Below are 26037 nucleotides of genomic sequence, written 5' to 3' on the forward strand. Positions count from 1 at the left end.
TCAAGGGGTAGAATTTTTTTCAGCCTGGTCTGTACTTGTTAACAGGAGAGACTGCTTCTACAGGGATGGGATACACTTAAATAGAAAGGGTGCAAGAATGTTTGCTGATGCTATCGAGGCAATGTTAGGTGGGTCGGAAAACTGCTAGATTGGGGGGATACAAGGACTAATAGATTAACAGTAGCCACTGGCAGAGGTGAAAGTGATTCTTGCACTGCTTCTATTGGAATGAGCCGCAGCCTGGAAAATAAGATGCAGGATATTTCAGAGACTGCTGGGAATCATTGGGGTACAAGTAAACACATGGGTTGTGTTAGGGTAGCTAAGAAAAAGAACAGGTGCATGTATACTTGTGTGTACACCAATGCTAGGAGTTTAGTAAATAAATTTGATGAATTTGAGGTATTGCTCAAAACATCAAAGGCAGATATTGTGGGGATTTCAGAGACGTGGTGTCACACAGATATAAGAAATGCAGAACTGGAATTTGGGGAGTACAATGTCTACAGAAAGGATAGACAGGATAGGAAGGGAGGAGGGGTTATGCTATTAGTTAAAAAACACATAAAATCCAAGGAAGTGAAGCCAGTCGACATCGCTGGACAGTGCAGTGTCGAGTCAGTTTGGTGTGACATAAGCATTGGGAGATCAAAATTGAGAGTAGGAGTGTGCTATAGGCCTAATGACTCTGATGAGTATAATAAGAAACTGTTCGGAGAAATAGAGTGGGCCAGTAAATCAGAGAGTCTTATAGTGGGGGATTTTAATTTCCCAGATATTGACTGGAATTTGGGGGCTGGTCACTCACACAGTAGCAAGGCTTTTGTTGATTTATTGGATGATTGTTTTCTACATCAGCATGTTCGGGAGGCAACTAGAGGGAGTAATACTCTTGATTTGATTATCAGTAGTGATTCTTCATGCATTAAGAATCTGCAGATAAATGAACCACTTGGTGGCAGTGATCACAGTGTGCTGAAGTGGGAGTTACTGAAAGAGGTAACTACCATTAGGGGTAAAGGGAAGGGGTATTGCTTTCGTAAAGGCGACTACAATGGACTGAGACAGTATTTAAATTCTATACAGTGGGATCAACTGATGATACTGCCAACAGCAAATTCAAAATGGGAAGCATTCAAAGAACTTATCGTGGAAGCTACTAGGCTTTACATACCAACTAAGAAATATTGTTCAAGGTTTAGGCCTAAATGGTTGTCAGATGAACTAATGAGGCATATGGCAGAGAAGAAAAATGCATGGGATACATACAAATTAACACGTGACACGGACGCCTATGATAGATACAAGTTGATCTGTAACCAAGTTACAAAGGAGGTTAGGCAGGCGAAGGCAGATTACGAGAGATCCTTGGCAAGGGATGCGAAGAAAAACAGCAAAGAGTTCTTTACTTATGTAAACTCTAGAAGGAAGGGGATGAATCAGATTGGTCCACTTGAGATCGATGGGTCAACTGTTGATGACCCTGCTCGGGTAGCTGACAAACTAAATGAATATTTTGCATCGACATTCACACATGAGGAGTTATTCAGCGAGGGGAATGCCAGAGGTGTATTCAACTCTAGCAGTAAGCTAGAGAATCTTGTAATAACTGAGAGCAAAGTGGAGGAGAAATTGTTGAAGATAAACACAAGAAAGGCACCTGGGGTGGATGGGATCTATCCAGTTATATTAAAGGAGGCAGCAAAGGAGGTAAGCAAACCCTTAGCCATAATTATGAGAGCTTCCTTGGACTCAGGGCAGGTACCCATTGACTGGAGATGTGCAAATGTGACCCCAATTCACAAAGGGGGATCAAAGGCTGACACAAGTAATTATAGACCTGTGAGTTTAACTTCTGTTCCCGGAAAATTAATGGAGGCACTGGTGAAAGAAGCACTGCAGGATCATCTAAACAAGACTTCAGTTATAGCTAGGACACAGCATGGTTTTGTTAAGGGGAAGTCTTGCCTGACCAATTTGATTGGATACTATGATGCAGTCACAAAAGAACTGGATGCAGGGAATAACTTTGATATTATATACTTGGATCTTAGAAAGGCTTTTGATACTGTTGCACATGGAAGACTGCTGCACAAATTGGAGCAGTGTGGCATTGGAGGCAAGTTGCTGCTATGGATAAAGGGGTGGTTGAGGGGGAGAAGACAGAGAGTGGTAATCAATGGACACTGCTCATCGTGGACTAATGTTATTAGTGGAGTCCCTCAGGGTTCAGTATTGGGGCCTTTATTGTTTTCTGTATTTATAAATGATATTGATGATGGTATATCAGGCTTAATGTCCAAGTTTGCAGACGATACGAAGGTTGGCAGGGTTGTCAAGGACACTACTGACACTATGCTGCTGCAACAGGATTTGGAAAGGTTGAGCAGATGGGCTTCGAGGTGGCAAATGAAGTTTAACATTGACAAATGTAAAGTACTACATATGGGAAACAGCAACCCCAGAGCAACGTATCAACTCTGTGGTACTACACTGACAGTGGTAGAGAATGAAAGGGACCTGGGGGTGGTGGTGCAGGCAGATATGAAGTTCTCTGAGCAGTGCAGACGAGCTGCAAGAGTAGCTCATGGTGTATTGTCAATGATATATAGGAATTTTTCTAGCAGGGATAAGGAGGTGATTATTCCCTTGTATAAGGCAATGGTCAGGCCACACCTAGAGTACTGTATACAGGCCTGGAGGCCTCATTTCAGGAAGGATGTAGAGCTGCTGGAACGAGTACAGAGAAGGGCAACTAGATTGGTGAATGGGACAAAGGGGTTCTCTTACGAAGAAAGGCTTAAGTTTTGCAAATTACAGTGTCTGGAAACTAGGCACCAGCGGGGTGATCTGATAGAGGTGTACAAAGCCTTGAATGGTTTGAGCATGCTCAATGCTGATGGGATTCTTCCTCTAGCTCAGAAAAATCACCTGAGAGGGCATAAATTCAAATTGAGGAAAGACAGATGTAGGATAGATGTGCGGAAATTTGCCTTTAGCCAGCGGGTGGTTGGTGGGTGGAACAGACTTCCATCCCTTGTCGTGGAAGTTGATAGCCTAAATAAGTTTAAGGCTCAGCTGGACAGGTATTTCAAACGAACAGAGGGGTGAAGTGGAAGTGGTTATTTTTATTTATTTATGTTACTTTTTTTTTTTTTTTTTTTTTTTGGCTGATGCTGCATAAGCTTGCTTTCTTGCATCAAATGCCTCTACTAATGCTAATGCTAATAAACCCATTTCGTCAGCATTAAAAACATCCTTACACTCATATTCTTCCAAAATCTTCTTTAAGGTATTGTTCCTCCAATTGTTGCAATCTTCTTCGCTTACATTAACACTTTCTCCACAAATAACCTTTTGCACAATTCTGTATGTCCAAGGGACTGTGCAAATTTCAGAACTTGTTGTTTAATTATTAGGCCCAATATTGGGATATTCTTTTCATGTATCATTTGCACCCATTTTAGAACAGCTTTATCAACATCTTCGTATATACACAACTTAATTCGCTTCTTGTCTGCTCCTCCTTCAATTGCATTTAAAATTGTAGATAAGATATGCCATATTTCTCCGCAACATCTTTTTTCTTAAAACCCTAGTCAGGGGCTCACACCTGGTGAGTATGGGCTTGGCACACCCAGGGTCCTGAGCTGGATATCATCATTCTTCTCTTTCTTGGTGATTCCTTTCTACTTCTCTCTCTCTCTTTCAGGGTAACTCGGGAATATTTTTGCTGGTGCAGTATAAGCCTCGGGCTTCCTTGCACCATATGGCTATTAATAATAATAATAATAATAATAATATCATAACAACCTTTGCTTTATCATTAATACTTAAACACTTTCTCTTCGACATTGTTTTCGCAATTGTAAAAATTACTGGACTGCAGCTCTTGCCGATACATACACCGCAAACTTCGCTGCGCTGGCCATATAGTGAATTGTTAGTACTGTACCGCCTACTCAATCACGTTCGCTTTCCAATTCGACAATATCACTCACTTGGAAGAAATATACGACTTTGTGAATTTCTTTTATTCCGCTTTCATTCATATATACACGAAAGAAAATTTATGATTAACATATGCTGTATGTTACTTTTCAGAAAAAAAAAAAAAAAAAACAAGAGCATATAGCCTATGTGATTGATGAAGAATGAAATAAAAAAAAAAAAAATTCATGAAAACCATCTACTGGGAGTCCAGTTAGACGAGAACAGACATATCATATAATGATTGACATGAAGGTCACGTGGTACAGTTGAGGTGAGAAGCGAATGTCACTCAGTAGACGTTACTAAAAACCGACTATGGTAGCATTCTACGTATTGCCGCCACAGCATGCTAAAGGATTACCGCAGCGAATTTCATTTTCCCCTGAGCCAACATCAATTTACAAATCTACCCTATTTATTGTAAAGTTTAGGGCCACTTTTAAGAAAACCCAATTGGTTTAATAACTGTAACAAAAATGAAACAAAGACCCTCCTACAGGCGTCGATGGCCACAAGTGTTCACTAAAAGGATGATTATTTAATTCCAGATGCTAATACGCAATTTCGGAAGGAAGGAGGCAGTATATTTGAGCGGCTGTTTAGCAGTAAATGCTTGAAAATCTTCAAAAATGCTTTTACTAATTTTTTAAAAATTCGTTATAGAGAGACTAACACTTCGTTATATGGGGTTAATTTTACATGTAATTTCGTTTCAAGGTGCAATGTTTTGCGAAAAAATTCGTAATATAGAGAAATTCGTTAAATAGAAGTTCATAATAGAGAAGTTCCACTGTATATTATAAAAAGCAATCTTTCAGAAGCATATTCCAATTTATTAATTGCCTTGCAAATAATGTTGACAACACCAGTAACAGTAGCTTCAGCCGAGCGTAGTAGCGTAGTGTTTCGTGGTTAAAATTAATTAAGAATTACCTTCGATCTGCAGTAAGCCAAGAACGTTTTACCTCTCTGGCTATTTTGTCTATCGAAAGCGAGGTAGCAAATTCCGTAAATTTTGATGGTGTAATTAAAGACTTTGCAACGAAAAAGGCCAGAAAAATTATTTAATAATATTCTGTGATCTTATATAAAATGTAATAATGTGTTTATAATAAATAATTTATTTAGGTGTTCTTTTTTTGGCCCAGCGCAAATTTTGAACCCGGCCCCGTGCCAGACGTTGATCAAACTCTAACAGGGAGCTAAGTAATTTTGTGAAAACTGAGAGCAAAGTAGAGGAGAAATTGTTGAAGTTAAACATAAAAAAAGGCACCTTTTTTATATTTAACTATAATTGATGTTTCAACAATCTAACAAGGAGTTTTAGTTTTCGTGGACTAATGTTATTAGTGGAGTCCCCCAGGGTTCAGTGTTGGGTCCACTGATGTTTTCTGTATTTATTAATGATATTGATGAAGGTATATCAAGAGTAGCTCATGGTATCAGTGATATACAGGAATTTTTCTAGCAGGGATAAGAAGGTGATTATCCCCTTTTTTTTTTTTTTTTTTTTTTTGATTTGGTAGTTGTTGGCGCATCGGCTTCTGCGGCCATATTGCACCTCCCAAGGTTTTTGCAGTACTTTGATCCAAGCCCGAGGCGGGAATCGAACCCGCGACCTTTGGGTTGCCGGGCAGGTACTTTACCCACTCGGCTAGCCCGGTCGGCGATTATCCCCTTGTATGAGGGGTATGGTCAGACCACACCTTGAGTACTGTATACAGGTCTGGAGGCCTCATTTTAGGAAGGATGTAGAGCTACTGGAACGAGTACTTAGAAGGGCAACAAGATTAGCGAATGGAACAAAGAGTTGTTTTTATGAAGAAAGGCTTAACTTTTGCAAATTACAGTGTTGGTGACTAGTCACCTGCGAGGTGATCTGATTGAGGTGTATAAGGCCCTGAATGTTTTGAGCAAGTTCACTGCTGATGGGATTCTTCCTCTTGCCCAGATTAAACACTCGAGGGGGACATAAATTCAAACCGACGAAAGACAGTTGTAGACTAGATGTCCGGAAATTAGCCTTTAGCCAGCAGGTGGTTGATTGCTGGAACAAACTTCCATCTGTCGGCTGTAGAAGTTGACAGCAGCTTAAATAAATTCAATGCAGAACTAGACAGACATAAGCTTGCTTTCTTTCATCATATGACTTTACTAATGCTAAAGCCACGGTCTGTTGCTTTGACGGTCATGCCAGGGTGTGGCAGATGCCCAGAGAAAGCTACCTGATGAATGCTACTGTCCTAATAATGAAGTCTTGCAGAGATAATGTGATAGGTTGGGCTGTTTTTCATGTTTTAGCTTGGGACCATTGGTTGTTTTGGAAAAAAAACAACCAAACCAACGGTCCCAATTGTCCAGAATGTCTAGACATCCTGGAAAATAATGCATTACCTACTTTATGGCAGCATTTTGGGGCAGGCCTATACCTGTATCAGCAGGACAATGCGCTATGTCATACTGCTCACAGTGTTGAATGGTTTGAGAACATAAGCACCGAAAAGTTGAACTGGCCAGCACAGAGCCCTATAGAGAACCTCTGGTATGAACTGGATTTTTGAGTGTATTGTAAGAATAGAATGCCCAAAAAAACAGAGCTAAACTCATTGCCACTTTGAAGGCTGAATGGCAGAAAATACCAGTGGACATTTACAAAAACTGGTGATGAGTGTTCCATGGAGACTAGAGGCTCTCATAAAAGCTAAAGGTTTCAGCACACATAAATACTTTCTCTGTAAATGAAGATTATTTGTAGATATGCAGGTGCCAGATAGTAACGATAGGGCAGGGCATATACATGAAGTAATTTGCATCTGTGCTATTAATACCATCTAACTAGTGGTAATGCCATACGTCTTATTTCCAAATAAAGGAAATGAATAAACTGGTAATATAGAAAAATGAATAAGGGACACTGACATACTTTTCTAACATTAAATGGGAAAGGGGAGGGAAGGGGTGGTGGAGAAAATCAAAACAGATTGTATTAGAAGTTTCAAAAAGAAAGGTGGGGTGTCATTTTTATAGCTATCCTTGTTTCTCTTATTAAATAATTCATGATGCATTAGGAAAAGAGTGGAAACATTATGAAATATGATGTAGCAAAATTTTATATATACTGTACATGTGACAGGGAGTGTATATACTGAATCATATCCAATCACCAAAAGCATGGCATCAGTTTTATCTGTTTTTAACCAAGGAAGAGTGTATATAACAGATTACATAATTCCAGGAACTGTGTGCTGGAATTATGTAGCTTCCTCTAATATACAGCATATAACTATGGGCAACCAAAGATCAAATAACAAATTTATAAGCTATATGATCAAAACACCATTATGAGATCACAAAGAGGGGATAGATTTTATTTAACAATCCACCAGAAATATTTGCCATTTAGAAACTAAAATTCCCTTTACAAAGTCTCTAACAATTAATCAGAATAATTCACCAGTAACTAATGACTAATAAATTCCCAATGACTAATAAATTAGTTTGCTAATTTCTGATCATAAGGAAATATTATTTTGCTGATAAATTCACTTGCTTTTCTACATACTCAATTTACTTTCTGTTTAAAAGCAACTTGGTCATTATATTGACACACGAATGATCATATTGAGAAGAATGACATACTTCTCAATATGAGTGAGTTGAAGCATAATGAAGTTCTGAAATATCCGTGGAAGGTAGCTTACCTTTATAATATGATACTTATTAAATATTCCACCAGCATGACCATTATCTCTATGCTCTCTTATTGTGGCTTGCATCTGGAATGGTTAAAAAGAAAATTTATAATACACAGAGATTAATTTCCTAATTACTTAGGAGTGTAATATAATGTAAATAAGTATATTAAACTAAAAACATTCACTTATTCTATACCTTGGTGATCCTTGCACAGCATCAACTCCTTATGTGGAAACCACGGATTCATGGGAGCAGAACCAAAGGAGAAATTTTCAGGAATGCACAAAGAGTGTGTAGTGAAGAAGCAAAATGTAATTCATGTAACAACAAAAGGGCATATAAGAGGGATCTCAGTGAGGTATATAAGACTGTGTGGATGGGGGAGGGGTAATAAAAAGAATGAAGGTGAAATTGTCACAGTATTAAGTGGCACGACAAACAGAAAACATAAATGCAAACTAAGGTGGAAGAATTACAGTCTGGAGAAAATTTTCCCTTACTCTGTAAGCTGTTAATCATCAGAATAAGCTGCTTTCATGGAACAGCTGAGACCAATGGCCTAGAAGAAATTCAAAGGTCTGATGAGAACCTATGTGAAAGAAAAAAACTTTCACTTTTGTTTGGGCTGGTAGAGCAAAGCCACTTGCTTTCTTGTGCCGAAGGGCCATTATGAATGCTAAAAGCATGTGGAAACCAAAACATCAGTTCTAGAGCAGGCAAAACTGAAGAATATGATATAATGGATGTATGTAAAAACAAAGGTGCAATTGCATCCTGTTGTATATTGGACTAGCTTATCCCTGCAGGAACAGTTTCTATGCATTGGCATGCATCAAGAAGTGTCTCAAGTTCACAGTGCAACATCTCCACTGGACTCTAGCAAAGATAACATCATGTTCTTGAGTATATCATATAATTCCAAAAAAAAAAAAAACAATCTCATGGTTCTCCCTGATTGATTGACTGACTGTGTTGTTATTACCTCAATTACACTACCTTTCCTATGAAATTAAATAATCTATAGTAATGCAATATCTTTGCATTATCTGTCCTTTGCAATATCTGTCATATTTTCAATGTGGCATTAAATTTGAATAAAATAATGTTTAGTTCATCTACCTAAAAATTTGCAGGTATCATGCTCACTGTTAAATAAGGCAGACTATGGCTCCTTAAAATAACCATAGGAACTCTTTATTCTCTAGAAATGTTTATAACATATACAGACTTCAAGAAAAATATACGTAGAAAAAGCACAGTGGATATGAAATTTGCAATTACGGACAATTTTTTCTTATGGGAGGGAAAACAGATTGTCGGTAACATGAGTTTTTCATCCTTCCTCTCTTAAATAAAAACTTTATTACAAATGTTTAATGGCATGTTACAATGCAATTTAAATAGCTAAACAAAAAATTATCATTCATTACCGGAAATGTGTGGACTCAGTCATTGTTGTAGAGTTTTAGGTACATCAGCAATTTAGGCCATATTGTGACCATACTGTATAAGGACATAGACCATTGCCTTATACAGAGGGACAATCACCTCCTTTTCCCTGCTAACAAAATTCCTGTATATCACTGACAACACTCCATGACCTGGCCTGGCAGCCTGTCTGCATTGCTCAGAAAACTTCATATCTGACTGCACAATTACTCCCAGGTCTTTTTCATTTTCTACCTCCTTAAGTGTAGTACCACACAGTTGGTACATTTCTCTGGGGTTACTTCTACACATATGCAGTACTTTGCATTTGTCAATGCTAAACTTCAGTTGCCACTTCTCAGCCCATCTGCCCAAATTTTCTAGATGCTGTTGCAGTAACACATTGTCATTACTGGCCTTAACAACCCTGCCAACCTTTGTATCATCTGCAAACTTCGATACTAAGCCTGATATATACCTTCATCAATATCATTGATAAATATACAAAACAACAGTGGACCCAACACTGAACCCTAAGGGACTCCAGTAATAACAGTCCACGAAGAGCAGCACCCATTGATTACCACCCTGTCTTCTCCCACTCAACCGTTCCTTTTATCCATTGTAGCAACTTACCCTTAATACCATTCTACTCCAATTTGTACAGTATTCTTCCATGCGCAACAGTGTCAAAAGCTTTCCTGAAATCCAAGTATATGATATCAAAATTATTTTTTACATCAAGTTCCTTTGTAACCACATCATAATATCCTATCAAATTTGTCAGACAAGACTTTCCCTTAACAAACCCATGTTGTGTCTGAATTATTGCTGCAGTCTTGTCTAGATGACCCTGCAATGCATCTTTAACCAGTCACTCCATTATTTACCCGGTCTAACTGGTCTGTAATTACTCATGTCACCCTTCGATCCCCCTTCGTGAATTGGGAATACATTTGCACATCTCCGGTCCGTGGGGACTTCCCCTGATTCTAAGGATGCTCTCATAATAATGGCTAAGGGTTTGCATATTTCCTTTGCTGCCTCTTTTAATACTGGAGAGATTCCATCCACCCCAGGTGCCTTTCTTATGTTTAACTTGAACAATTTCTCCTCCACTTTGTTCTCAGTTATTACAAAATCATTAAGCACCCTGTTACAATTTGATAACCTTGTGGCCAAACCTTAACTCCTCATGTGTGAATGTAGATGCAAAATACTCATTCAATTTGTTTGCTATCTGAGCAGGATCATCAACAGTCGAACCATCGATATCAAGTGGACCAATCAGAATCATCCCCTTCCTTTTAGAGTTTATATAAGTAAAGAAATCCTTGCTGTTTTTCTTAGCATCCTTTGCCAAAGATTTCTCGTAATCTGCCTTCGCCTGCCAAAATCTCCTTTGTGACTTGATTAGAGACTAGCTTACATATCATAGGCTTCTGTGTCGCCTGATAATTTATATGCATCCCATGCATTTTTCTTCTCTGTCATGAGTCTCATTAGTTCATTAGGCCTAACCCTTGAACAATATTTCTTAATAGGTATGAAATATTTAGTAGTTTCCACTATTCATTCCTTGAATGCTTCCCACTTAGGCGCCTCCGTAGCCAGGTGGGCAGAAGCAGCAGTGCGTAGCACACGCTTCTTGATTAGACCGGGGTTCGAGCCCGTGCCCACCAAATACGGAGGATGCGGAAAGGTCAAGAAATGACCACCGCATATCCTCGGAGCAATATGGCCTTAGTTGCTAATGCTCCTAAAAACCAAATAATAACAATAACAATAACAATAGCTTCCCACTTAGAATTTGCTGTTGGTAACATCATCAGTTGGTCCCACTGTACAGAATTTAAAAACTATCCAAGACCACTATAGTCACCTTTACAGAAGTAAAAATCCCTTCCTTTATCCCTGATGGTAATTATATCTTTAAGTAAATCCCACATCAGTACACTGTGATCACTGCCACCTAATGGTTCCTTTATCTGCAAATTCTTAATACACAAATGATCACTGCTGATAACCAGATCAAGAGTATTACCCTCTCTGGTTGCCTCTCGAACATGCTGCTGCAGAAAACAATCATCCAATAAATCCACAAAAGTTTTACTAGTGTGCGAGTGACCAACCCATAAGTTCCAGTCTATATCTGGGAAGTTAAAATCCCCCATTATAAGACATTGTGATTTACTAGCCCACTCTTTCTCTACACTTGTTCATTGTACTCATTCGAGTCATTAGGCCTATAACACACTCCTACTCTTATTTTTGCTTTCACAGTGCTTTTGCCACACCAAACTGACTCAACAGTACAATTTTCATCTATATCAACTGCATGCACTTCTTTTGATTTTATGTTTTTCTTAATTAACAGCATAACAACTCCTTCCTATCCTGTCTATCCTTTCTGTACACATACTCCCCAAATTCCAGTTCTGCATTCCTTATATCTGTGTGACACCACGTCTCTGCTATCCCAACAATATCCGCCTTTGATGTCTTGACCAAAATTTCAAATTTATCAAATTTATTTACAATACTTCTAACATTGGTATAAATGCAAGTATACATGTACCTATTTTTATTATTAGTTACCCTAACACATCCCATACACCCACCTGTTTCACAATGACTGCCATCAGTCCCCGAAGCCCCCAACACCTCTTGCTCCATGCCGCTGCTTATTCTAATAGAAGTAGTGCAAGAATCACCTTCACCTCTGCCTGCAGCTACTTTTAACCTTTTAGTTTGTGAATCCCCCAAGCTAGCAGTTTTCTGACTCACCTAACACTGCCTCAATAGCATCAGCAAATATCCTTGTACCCTTTCTATTTAAGTGTATCCCATCCCTGTAGAAGCAGTCTCTCCTGTTAACAAGCACAGACCAGGCTGAAAAAAATTTTACCCCTTGAGCCTTGCACATTTCCTCCAGGGCCGAATTGATTGACAAGGCTCTCATCATGTACTCCCTCCTATCATGTCTGGGCAGAATTGCAGACACTTTCAAATTTAACCCTAATTCATGACTTTTTTGCAACATTGACCTGTACTTGTTAAGTAAATCTGCAGATCTCCTACTCTTAATGTTATTGGTGCCAACGTGTACAACAATATCACCCTTTGTGCCCTTAAAAGATATATGCTTTACAACATCATCAACTTTTGTCCCTGGCAGACATACCCTGGTCCTATTCCATCTATCCTTTTTACACAATATATTCCCTGACAATAGAGTCACCGATGATAACTAACTCCTGTAGGACCAGCGCATTCTGCCTTGGAAGTTGCCACTGTGTTGGCTGATGCTCAAGAGTGAGCTCTGGCATTGAGTTGGGCAGCTGAGAGCTTGACGGGCCCCTCATATCGCATCTACACCTCAAGCTCAGCTCAGCGTCCATCAGAACGCTGAGCTGACGCCTAATTTATAGACACACTCTGCACCTGGCACACACAAAGACATCCTCCTTGGCTAGATCATGTTCCATTCCAGAGAGTTCGGCAAACATTTCACAAGTTGTACATTTTTTTAGGCTGCGATGCGTTGGAGAATCGCTCCCCTCAGTTCTCCCCCTAATCACAGCACTCCTGCCACTTTGTGCCCGTTGCTTTTCTGCTCTAGTCTGGGGCTTCGTATTTTAAATTAATAAGATCAATAAATTTAATTAATTAATTGTCAATACTACACTATCTAATAGAATACTAAATGCAGGGATGTGAATTATGCTATATAATTTTACGTTAGAGCTACCTAGTTACCACAATTAAAAATTTGAATTCCCTACTACTCTATACAAAAACAATGGCTGCAAGTTTCGAACGAAACAACAGTTTTACGTATATTAAGTAGTAATCTACAAAAACTCTTATCTAAATTAAAAATAACAATAACCAGCGTATCTAGAACTATACGGCTACTTATAAAGTTCAATATAAAATAACAAATAGGTAAATAAAATGGCAAACACTTATCGCTTTTTCAGATCCTGTAATTCACAGCGGTAAATTCTACTGTAATATTTTTATTTCTGAAATTTCTTGTTAGTCTGAAGTTTCTGAAAATATGCTTCCAGCTGACTGTGCTACTCTTGTTTACAATAATCTCCTCAAAACTACTACTCACTCTACTAAGAGGAAATCTAAAAAATGTCTTTATTTCCTCTCCTATTTTCTTTCAGTCCTTTCAGAATTTCTCATGCTTTGTCTTTCTTAAAAGACAACAGTTATTGCCTGAACTGTTTGTTTGTTATTTGCTTTTAGGAGCATTAGCAACTAAGGCCATATTGCTCCGGGGATATGCGGTGGTCATTCCCTGACCTTTCCGCATCATCCGCATTTGGTAGTCATGGGCTCGAACCCCACAGTCTAATCAAAAAGCGTGCTACGCATTGCTGCTTCTGCTCACCTGGCTACAGAGGCACCCTTGCCTGAACTAATAGAAAATCTAAAAAAAGTGTTACCACGCCTTGGTGGAACAGAGAATTGACAATCTTGCATTGTGCAGTTTTTCGTACCTGAAAAAATTATCAATGGCATAAACGCTCTTGGCCAGCTGATGACGTTAGCCAACTCCACACAATCTATCTTAGCAAAAAACATCAATATGTCAAACTCATTGCTAAATTCAAATTTGACGCACGGAAGAAAATTTGTTCATCATGTCAATTAAACTCCCTGGAACATTGTTTACAAAATTGCTAGAAATAAGCTGCATGCTCCTATTATCTATAATACTGAATCTCTTTCTTGGATAGATACTATTAATTCAATTCTGGCTGCTCTCTTCTTACCTGATGATGCCCTTTTAGATTTTCCCTGTCATAAAGGTATTCAATCACTTAAACTTAAGGCACCTCCGTAGCCAGGTGGGGCAGTGCGTAGCACACGCTTCTTGATTAGACCAGGGTTCGAGCCTGTCACCACCAAATACGGAGGATGCGGAAAGGTTAGGGAATGACCACCGCATATCCCAGAGCAATATGGCCTTAGTTGCTAATGCTCCTAAAAACCAAATACAAACAACAACTTAAACTTAATTATTTTACTTCCTCAGTTGCTGTTCCTTTTACTCCTGTTGATCTTCTGCCATTGCCAGAACTAAACCTAATTGGTGTCCTGGCGAAGATCTTATCGAAACTTATCCTGACTTTGCTTCACTTCAGGACACAGACAGCTATTCTAGTAATCAATATGGTTTTTGTTCTGGAGAAGGTGCAATGATGCAATTGTTACTCTTCTGAATTTCATTAATGAATCTTCTTCTAAATACATCTTGGCAATTTTTATAGACTTTGAGGGAACCTTTTGCTCTCTTTGGTGAGAGAGCACCCCTGAACATCTTAAAACGCTGAACTGCCTTACTAATCTATACAATCTTTTTAGGAATTATTTTTCAGATAGATCTGATAAGGTTACATCAAATTTTCATACCGTTTATCAAAAAATATTACTTTCCAAGAAAATGTGTCACAGAAAGTCAATGATTTAGTTCTTTTTCATTAGAAGAAAATGTAAATTCTGTCCTTCAACAACTTTCTGACTGGTTAACACTTAACAAACTTACTATTTCTCACAGTAAAACTTGTATGATGGCTTCAAAGGCACCCTTTCTCCAACTTGTTCTCTTCTCATAAAAAGTAATGGTAACTCTCTCCCTTTTGTAACTACCACAAAATTCCTTGGAGTACTGCTTGATAATTGCCTTACCTTTCTTCCCCATCTGTCTGACAAAGTGAGAAAATCTTTTTTTCAAATTGTTTGCATACACTATACAAAGCTGTTATTTTACCAATTACCACTTATGCTGCTGCTGCAACCTGGTTTAGATGCACTAAATTGCTTACAGTCAATTCAGCACAGTTTCTCTCTAGTACTGGTTAGACCATGTAGAACTGTCTCTATCTCTGCCCTACAAGTTCTGTCTGGTTCACTACTTTTAGACTTATATTTCATTTACCATGGACTACTTTTAGACTTATATTTCATTTACCATGAACTTTCTTACTTCGTTTGTAAAGGCCTCACTGCAGAGTTAAATGGAATTCAAATTGACATGTCCTCCAGTTGTAAACAAGAAAGACAATGAATTTTAAAAATTCCTCGTGACCATTGGCAACCTCAATGGTTTGATTCCAAAAATGTTTAATTAGAAAATTATTTATTCCAGAAGCTGCATTTGCTAATAAAAACACTCACAAATAGTTTTCTCTCAGCATGTTTTCTATCTTTCTTTTAACAGAACACTGTTTCCTTAAAATATTAAACTTGCCTATTTTCCATCTTTCCAATGCTGAATTTTGTCTTTGCGGTTCTGTCGAGTATTCTACCCACTTCTTTTCTTTTGTTCTATTTACAATGAATTTCACTGACAGTTACTGTCTCACTGGTCCTGTTACTCCCAACAGGAACCTATCTTCATTTCCTCTCCTACTTTCTTTCAGTCCTTTCAGAAGTTCTCATGCTCTGTCTTTCTTAAAAGATGACAGTTATTGCCTGCATTATAAACCTATTCTGTATTTATCGATCAATACCTATATTTAGCTTTCTTAAAATCCATATTTCCCAAATTATTTCAGAACTTCACCAAGCTTCTCCCCAAATTTGTTAAATTCTTAATTTTATGGAATGTATTCAAAAATTTACTTCTTGCTAGCAGCCTGGTAGCCCAGATTGTACAAACTCTGTAACTGTAACGTATACTTGGATTTTAGGAAAGCTTTTGATACTGTTGTTTGATACAAACTGGAGCACTGATGTGGTTACAAAGGAACTGGATGCAAAAAATAATTTTGATATCATATATTTGGATTTCAGGACAGCTTTTGACACTGTTGCGCATGGAAGACTATTGTACAAATTGGAGCAGAATGGTATTAAGGGTAAGTTGCTACAATGGATAAAAGGATGGTTGAGTGGGAGAAGACAGATGGTGGTACTCAATGGGTGCTGCTTTTCATGGACTAATATTATTAGTGGAGTCCCGCAGGGTTCGGTGTTGGGTCCTCTGTTGTTTTGTATATTTATCAATGATATCGATGAAGGTATATCAGGCTTAGTGTTGAAGTTTGCAGATGATACAAAGGTTGGCATGTTAATGACAGTAATGGCAGTGTGCTATTGCAACAGGATCTAGAAAATTTGGGTAGATGGGCTGAGAAGTGGAAACTGAAGTTTAACATTGACAAATGCAAAGTACTGCATATGGGTAGAAGTAACCCCAGAGGAACATACCAACTATATGATACTACAGGGTGGTAGAAAATGAAAAAGACTGGGGAGTGATTGTGCAGTCAGATATGAAGTTTTCTGAGCAATGCAGACATGCTGCCAGAGCAGGTCATGGGGTACTGTCCATGATATAAAGGAATTTTGCTAGCAGGGAAAAGGAAGTAATTATCTCTTCGTATAAGGCAATGGTCAGGCCACGCCTCGAGTACTGCATACAGGTCTGAAGGACTGATTTTAAGAAGGATGTAGAGCTGCTCAAACGAATACAGAGAAGGGCAACAAGATTAGTGAATGGAACAAAGAGTTGTTTTTACGAAGAAAGACTTACAGTGTTGGTGACTAGTCGCCTGCGAGGTGATCTGATTGAGGTGTATAAGGCCCTGAATGTTTTGAGCAAGTTCACTGCTGATGGGATTCTTCCTCTTGCCCAGATTAAACACCCGAGGGGGACATAAATTCAAACCGACAAAAGACAGTTGTAGACTAGATGTGCGGAAATTAGCCTTTAGCCAGCAGGTGGGTGATTTCTGGAACAAACTTCCATCTGTCATTGTGGCAGTTGATAGCTTAAATAAATTCAAGGAGGAACTAGACAAACTTTTAGAGGGAATGGTTGTGTGAATTTTTTTTTTTTTTTTCTGGCTGATGCTACATAAGCTCATTTGCTTGCTTTCTTGCATCACATGTCCCTATTATTACTACTAGTACTATTTGTCTGAACTGTATTCTCCATATTCTTTTCACTGTGAAATTTGACATTTTGTAAATATTGATTAAGTTGATATTTAAATAACATTTTTTTTTTTTCTTTTGATTTTGTAACATATGCTCTTTACCAACTTCACTGTTTGTTTGATTTTAATCAAAACCTGAATGTCGTGAACTTTCATGGGCAATAACATAACTTATGTCATTATTTTGTAAAATTCATTGCGTTGAATTCCCCCCCCCCACGTTTTTTTTGAATGTGTAATAATTTCTTTCGTTGCAAAGCAACTATTTGTCTAAGGTTGTATAATTTTCTATATAATTCCTCTTCTTGAAAACAGTTGAGTGGTGCTATTTGCTTAACTATTTCTGGTTATATCTCTATATGGTTCTCCTGTTCTTATGTTAAAGAAAATCTAACTCTAAATAAAATTTCCTTCAAACTGAATTCCTAATTTAACATGAAATGGTTTCTTTCATGTTTTCTTTTGTTTTTCTACCTACAAGCATATCCTCTATCACCACAGAGAAAAATGGCAGAGTTGAACTGACGTTCCAGGTGACATCATTCTTCAGACATATAATATAGTACGAAAACATTAAAAATATTAATCACAACAAAAAAGGCATTCATATGGCCTGCAGTGTATTTCTGTGATTATTTATAAATAAATATTCACAGAAATTTAACTTAACTTATTTTCTTATTAACAAAGTACATAATCATTGTACATCAGTGTATAACAGATTTGAGGTTATAGAAAAAATTATTTCAACTGTAATGCTTGTTTTGTCACCACAGAAATATGACATCAAATTTCATCATTGTATGCGGTCACGATAAAAAACAGATTAGACTACAAGGAAAGTCAACCTTATGTCTTTGGGAGGAAATAAGATACATCATCACTGAAACTGCACAGCAATACATCCAATACAAAAAATGTGCAAAATCAAGTAAGTGGCTGTCAGAAGGAACCATTGAAATTGCTGAAAAAGAGGAAGACTTAATGCAGAATTCCAAAGGGCAGCCAGAAAAGACAAGAAAAAATACTGGAACGAACGTTGCAAAGAAATGGAAGATAATAACAAAAAAGGGCACATGAGAGACCTCTTGATCTCTTTGCACAAATAAAGAATATGCGGACACAATTCACTGCTTGTAAGTGTTCACTAAAAGACAAAGATGGAAATGAACTGAATAATCAACAAGGAATTAGGAAAAGATGGCAGGAATACATGGAAGAACTGTACACAAAGAAAAACAAACATCAACAGATTGAAACGGAAGGGTAGAATGAACTAGAACTGGATATTTTAGAGGAAGAGGTAGTATAGGTGCTGCAACAACTGCCAAGGGGAAAAGACCCTGGAATTGATGGAATACCATCAGAATTTTTAACACTTTTGCCAATTACAGTTATCACAGCTGTGTGCTCAGAGATTTGGAAAAGCAATCTGTGGCTAAAAGACCAGAAGAGATCAGTGTTTATTCCAATCCCAAAGAAGGGAGACACTCAAAATGGCTTGGACTACCGTACAATAGCCTTGATATCACACACAAGCAAAATTCTATTGAAAATATCATTCAAGCACGATTGTATAGAATCATGGAAACAGAACTGCCTGATGTTCAAGCTGATTTCTGCGAAGGAAGAGGCATTTGTTGGATCATGGAAAAAAAACCCATGAATTTCACAAAGATGTATTCATTGACTATACCAAAGAATTTGATTGTGTTGAACACGAAAAATTGTGGAATTCTTTGATAGAATTGGGGACACCTGCACATTTGGTTGAGCTAGTAAGATCATTGTACACAAGTGTTTCTCAACCTTTTTTTTAATTATTGCCCCCTAGAGGGCTTTTTTAGACAATTTTTTCCCCCAAATGCCCCATGAAATTTTAAACAAGAAAATATTTTATACTTTCTCTTTTTATTCAATGGGAACCCTGAGCCTGATCTTCTTAGCTAAAAGTTCAATGCTCGGTATGATGTTGGTAAGTTTAATTCTAATGTCTCCTCTTCAACATATATCAATTCTGTTTCTTTCTTTTGTTAAAATTTTATTTACTGAACTAAAACCACTTTCAACCATATAAGACATTGGAAAACAAAGAAGTACTTTGGCCATTTCAGATCACATTGTTGGATAAAGAAGTTTAGTTCTTTTTGATCCCAACAACTCGGCCATTTCACCTTTTTCGAATTTACATTTGCATTCTTCTTTACAATTTAATTCAATGAGTTCTTCAATTTCTTCACAAGCAGACCAAGCATCACATCCAAGTGGATCTAACATCCAAGGCTTCACTTCAAAAGAAAATAAATCTGAAAATCTATTTTTCATTTCACCTTTTAAATAACACAAATGATCGGAATAATTCTTAAGATCATTCTCAGTGAATGATTCATTGATTTCAACTAACTCTCGCATATCATGAAATTAACCATTTAATTGCTTTCAAATATTTCCAGTTTCTCAGTGAAGACTTATTACAAATTTACAGCCCATCACTGTAATTAATTTCCCTTGAAGTGATACATCATTAAGTTTTCGAAAAATCCAAGCCATATAAGTATGTTATTTTTGTGTTTGCTGATCTCCTTAGTTAAATCTGTTTCTTTTGCTTTCTAAAAAACTAATTATTTTATCAAAAAGGTTTGTAAATCTTGTTAGACAGTATGTAAAAGCCTCACATACTTTCTTCATTATCAACACAAAACTTTCTGAAAAGGCGATGATATTTGCTATGTGACTTTATTTTATTGATTTAGCAATCTCTCAGTAATAACCATACTGACAGATTGATAAAGAACTGGACTAATATTTTTTGCAACCAGATGATGTCGATGCACAATGCAGTGTATTGTAACAACTGTTGCACACAGAAGACTACTGTACAAATTGGAGCAGTATGGAATTAAGGGAAAGTTGCTAGAATGGATAAAAGGAAGGTTGAGTGAGAGAAGACAGAGTGGAAATCAGTGGACACTGCTCTTCGTGGACTAATGTTATTAGTGGAGTCCTCAGGGTTCAGTGTTTGGCCCAGTGTTGTTTTCTGTATTTATCAATGATACTGATGAAGGTATATCTGGGTTAATGTCTAAGTTTGCAGACGATATGAAGGTTGGCAGGGTTGTTAATAACAGTAACGATAGCATACTACTGCAACACGATCTAGAAAAGTTGAGCAGATGGGCTGAAAGGTGGCAACTGAAGTTTAACATTGATAAATGTAAAGTACTGCATATGGGTAGCAGTAACCTCCGAGTAACATACTAACTGTGTGTTCCTACACTCAGGGTAGTAGAGAATGAAAAGAACCTGGGGTTAATTGTGCAATCAGATATGAAGTTTTTTAAGCAGTGCAGACAGGCTGCAAGAGTTGGCTCATGATATCTTGTCAATGATATACAGAAATTTTTCTAGCAGGGATAAGGAGATGATCGTCCCCTTGTGAAGGGGACGATCCGAAGGCTGCATTTTAGAAAGGATGTAGAGCTGCTGGAACGAGTACAGAGAAGGGCAATGAGATTGGTAAGTGGAACAAAGGGTTGGTGTTATCAAGAAAGACTTAAGTTCTGCAAACTGCAGTGTCTGGAGACTAGGCAAGGTGATCTAATTGAGGTGTATAAGGCCTTGAATGGTTTAAGCAAGCTCAATGCTGATGGGATTCTTCCTCTTGCTCAGATTACTCACCTGAGGGGACATAAATTGAAATTGAGGAAAGACAATTGTAGAATAATGTGCAGATATTTGCCTTTAGCCAGCGGGTGGGTGATAGCTGGAACAAACTTCCATCAGTCGTAGTGGAGGGCAAAAACATAAATAAGTTCAAGGCAGAACTAGACAAGCCTTTGGAGTGAATGGATGGGTGAAATGGGAAGGGTTTTTTTTGGCTGATGCTATATAAGCTTGCTTTCTTGCATCATATGCTTCTACTAATACTAACTTCGCGATATACTTCCTTTAGGTAGCAGCATCAGTGGCACAGGAGATCAAATTTTCCAATGATACTTGTTTTTCATCAAACCATGTTTTTATAGCAGCAAAAATGGATGCTCCAGTACAGTCAGATTTTATAGATTTTACAAACATCTCTTCTTGCAAGTCAATCATCATCGAAATAACTAATGTATGCCATTAGTAGGGCCTTATTGTCAGTAACTATGGATTCTTCAATCTGAATAGAAACTTTTCTCATTTTTAGTTTGTCAGTTAACTGCTCTTCAGTATTAACTGACATCTTATAAACTGTCATTCATCTTCAAATCAAATCGTTGCTCAATGGCAATGCTTTTAAAATACTGGAAAGAATTGGATGCATCACTGTTGAAATTACAGTCTCTAATGTGGGTCAAATACACTACCAGTTTTTGCAATGATTTCTGCAATTTTATAAGATGCAATCATTCCATGGTCATTTATTATTATTATTATTAGCTGCATGGTGCAAGGAAGCCTGAGACTTATGCTGCACCAGCCAAAAAAAAAAAAAAATTCCAGACTTATCCTGTGTGTGTATGAGAGAGAGAGAGAGAGAGAGAGAGAGAGAGAGAGAGAGAGAGAGAGAGAGAGTCAAAAGTAGAAGGGAATCACCAAGAAAGAGAAGAATGATGGTATCCAGCTCAGGATCCTGGGTATGCCAAGCCCATACTAACCAGATGTGAGCCCCTGGGGAAGTTTTTGTTTGTGTGTTCTTCTTAAATAAGGCAGTAACGGTGTTACTGTTTCTCAAAATTCTGTTTTAAAATTTTAAAATATTCAATATGTTTACCAACTTTATCAGGATGTTTCCTTTTTTAGTGATCTAAAATTCTTGATAGTTTCATAGCCTCATTTGAAAAAGACTATTACACATAAGACATGGGCTGTTTAGAGTCAAATGGGCTCAATAAAACCAATTTCTAGATAGTCATCCAGTTACTGTTAACACTTTTTCTTTTCAGTATGGGATATGACTGATGATGGGATGAATAACTACAAAGAATTAAATAATAAAATATAAACTATTTTTACTTAACTCTCACAGCCCACGTCACTCACAAAAGAACTATGGATCAAAAATAAACAATTTCCACAAGAAAACAATAAATCAATATTAATTGTCGCTTAGAAAGTAGAAACAATAGACTGAAACATTTCTTGATCCCATGCATGCTTCATATGAAACCAATGAAACAAAAAAATAAATAAATAAACCACACCCACCACACAACCATCAAGGTTGAGCTGTCAGAAAGGTGCAAACATCAAGAATTGTGGAGACTACCTCTGGAAGCATCTAGTTATTTAATGCCTATGAAGAGTAAAGGTGGTTGAATTAAATCAAGCCACTATCTTCCTTTTATCAACAGTGTCTCCGTAGCCAGGTGGGCAGGAGCAGCAGTGCGTAGCATATGCTTCTTGATTAGACTGGGGTTCGAGCCCGTGAGCCATCAAATACGGAGGATGTGGGAATGCCAGGGAATGACCACCGCATATCCCCGGAGCAATATGGCCTTAGTTGTTAATGCTCCTAAAAAACCAAATAACAACCTTTTATCAAAATTTGTCACTCACTCCTAATATAATATACCTATAATTTAAAAATCAGTTGCCTCAGAGGAAAAGAAAATCCAATGAGAGAAATTAAAAATTAAGAAATAAGATGTTGTCAGGTAGGGTTAAACTTTGGAGGGCCACATACCATTGTAATTCCATGATTTTTTGCCCCCAAAAACAAATCAAGAAGCAACTGTGAGAACAAAATTTGGAGATACAGAGTGGTTTGAAATCAGAAAAGGTGTGTGACAGTGCTGTATTTTATCCCCATTTCTATTTAATTTGTATACCAAATCGGTTATGAGAAAATTGCATTTGGACGAGTCAGAAATTGGAGTGAAAATTGGTGGCAGAAACATCAACAATTAAATATATGGATGTCGATGCAACTCTGCTTTCAAAAAATGAGGAAGATCAAATACAATTGATCTTAATGGTTAAAGATGAGAGTGAAAAAGTGAGACTTAACATCAAGAAAAGAAAAATTACAACAGCTGGGACAGGAGACGTTAAAATTAACAATGAAGAGGTCGAATCTGTCCCTGAAATTAAAAGAAGAATTTCACTTGGATGCAGTACAATTGATGAGCATGGAAAAGATCTGGAAAGACAAAGATGTCAGCCTTACAATGAAGATCAGAATGGATAATGCTATAGTGTTTCCCATGAGAACTTATGGGTGTGAAAGCTGGACAATGAAAAAAGCAGACAGAAGATAAACTGACGATTCTGAACTCTGGTGCTGGAGAACGCTACTTCACATACCATGGACAGCGAAAGTTACGAACAGAGAGGTTTTGGATTGCATCAAGCCAGAAACATCATTGGAAGCCAAGGTCACCAAGCTACAATTGATGTATTTCGATCACGTAATACGATCCAATTCACTGGAAAAACTGATAATGCTAGGAAAGATCAGTGGAACAAGAAGAAGAGGTTGGCAAAAAACACGCTAACTCAACAGCATCAAGGGTTACACTGGCATGAGCATGAAAGACTTGAAAGAAGCTGTTGAAGACCAGACAGCATGGAGGCAGCTCGCTAATAGTCTCCGAAAGTCGGCTGTGACTGAATGGATGAAAACAACAACAATTCTTGTTTTGGGAGAACATTTACAGTGATTCAATTTATGTGGCTGCCATTGAATATTAACGACCTTCTGCTAACTGAAAATCCTGGCCACAGTTTTGCTCATGACAGCACACTGCCTTCCAGGCTCCAGTTTGAAAAACCTTGCCGTGCATATACAGCCTCAACTTCTCGAATATAAACCAATTCCTTAAATGCCAATCTCCAGGACATTATATAATGGGGTGAAGAAACCTTGATATCTTTGACCCTACTAAAGCCCTCTCCTTTCTTACTTCTCACAAAAAAGAATTATTCATCAAATTATTTATCAGTTAACTGAAATAGGGCCAACTTTGTATATACAGGGTGTCTCAAAAATTTTGGTACAAACGTTTAGGGAAGAGGTAGGTAACATCTAAAGGAATGTGAATCGCATAGGAACCCATAACAGGAAAAAACGTCACCATAAGTCGGTAGATGGCGCTGTTCATCAGTTTGCGAGAGGGAAAATTTCTGGTTTACTCATTCAAGCAGTAGTTGCCGCATGAAGGGCATGCTCACAGAAGAGCATGTCTGTCAGCTCACAGTTTGATATACGAACTGTGAGCTGGCAGACATGCACCTAGTGTATGGATTAGCAGAGGGCAACGGATGAGCCGCTCAGCAAAATTATGGAGAACGCTTCCCAGACAGACATGTACCGGACCACCACCGTTTGTTTGCACATGTGCATCAAAATTTGTGCGATTATGGGTCATTTAGAGGTAACAGGAGTAGTGCGGTCAGACCACGTTCGATGCGAACTCTCCCCATGGAAGTAAGTGTGTTGAATACTGTCCAGAATAATCCTACTACTAGCACATGTGCCGTTGCCTCTGCCTTAGGAGTGTCTCGTTGCAGTGTACAGCGTGTCTGGCACAACGATTCCTTACACCCCTTACATCTCCAAAGGGTTCAGTTACTGCTCCCCCAAGATCATCCTGCACGTGTGGTTTCTCCAAGAAAGTGTTCAACAAGACTTGAATTTTCCAGCCTATGTTTTGGTCACGGATGAGGCTTATTTCACTTGAGACGGCTTATTCAATAGCACAATGATCATGTGTGGGCTCACGACAACCCACACGGTGTGCGCACAAAATCGCTTCGCAATAAATGTGTGGGCAGGTATGGTCGGTGACTGCTTAGTCGGCCCATACCTGTTACCATCCCGCACGAACTCCACTAAATATCGGATCTTTCTTGAACACGTTCTACCAGGGTTACTTGACGATGTTCCAGCAAATGTGAGACGCAACATTTGGTTTCAACATGACGGGGCGCCTGCCCATTATGGAAGGTGTGTTCGTGACCATTTGAACAGACGTTTTGGGCATCGATGGATTGGTCGTGGTGGACCTGTTGGCCCCCGCCACCTGATTTATCGAGCCTTAATTTCTTTCTGTGGGGGCCCTCAAATCTATCGTGTATGAATCACCTGCGGAGACGGAAATGGATCTTGTGGCGAAACTCGTCCGCTGCTGCAACTGTCAAAGAAATTCCAGGTGTGTTCGACCATGCCCGCCAATCCATGCTGCATCGGTGTGATGCATGCATCGCGTCTCATTGTGGAACCTTCGAGCATCTGTTGTAACATCATGAAATGCATCCATCTCGTACTCCATTGTTAATATTATGTCAAATAAATGTTTGCCACTAATTACTATCTTGTGTCATTTCTGCTTCTTGTGCCTCTGCTACTACTTTCCTGTGACGTTTCCAGTTATGGGTTCCTATGCGATTCACATTCCTTTAGATGTTACCTACCTCCCCTAAAAGTTTGTACCAATATTTTTGAGACACCCTGTATATATTAGTGATTGACTGATTAACTTATGATTCTCTGTTTTTTGATCTAATTGTTGCATGATGTTGATTCTTGCCCATGAAGAATCAACAAAAGATTTAGTAGGTAGTTATGACATTATAACCATGTCTATTGACCAATATGCTGGAATTTATTAAATATCTATTTTCCTCTAAATTGCTCGGTGAATACTTCAGAGCTGTTGAGACTTATTGGCATGTGAGCCTCCAGATCAAACTGGGACTATTTATTATTTATTTGCAGCAAATTATTTTATAATATTGTGATGTTTAAAGCTATCGGACATTTAAAAAAACAGCATATTTCATCAGGATCTGAGTCATTACTAAGTATGTGTGACAGCTTTAACAATTCCTGCAAGTTAGATGGTTGTTGTTGTTATTTGGTTTTTAGGAGCATTAGCAACTAAGGCCATATTGTTCCGGGGATATGCGGTGGTCATTCCCTGACCTTTCCGCATCCTCTGTATTTGGTGGTCATGGGCTCGAACACCAATCTAAT

At 38.1% G+C, this 26037-nt stretch overlaps 1 protein-coding gene across 3 annotated transcripts in view; it reads right to left on the reverse strand.

Annotated features, from left to right (window-relative positions):
* Tnks (tankyrase) overlaps nt 1–26037 on the reverse strand; it is a 637218-nt gene that overhangs the window by 96942 nt on the left and 514239 nt on the right. For all 3 annotated transcript variants that reach the window (XM_090377953.1, XM_090377952.1, XM_090377954.1), the window contains exon 24: nt 7695–7769. In XM_090377953.1, the coding sequence (XP_090234079.1) occupies nt 7695–7769 (75 nt within the window). The remainder of the gene's footprint in view (nt 1–7694; nt 7770–26037) is intronic.

Source organism: Mastigoproctus giganteus, chromosome 7 (assembly GCF_048544385.1).
Source record: "Mastigoproctus giganteus isolate SK-2022 chromosome 7, ASM4854438v1, whole genome shotgun sequence".
NCBI classification, from domain to species: Eukaryota; Metazoa; Arthropoda; class Arachnida; order Uropygi; family Thelyphonidae; genus Mastigoproctus; species Mastigoproctus giganteus.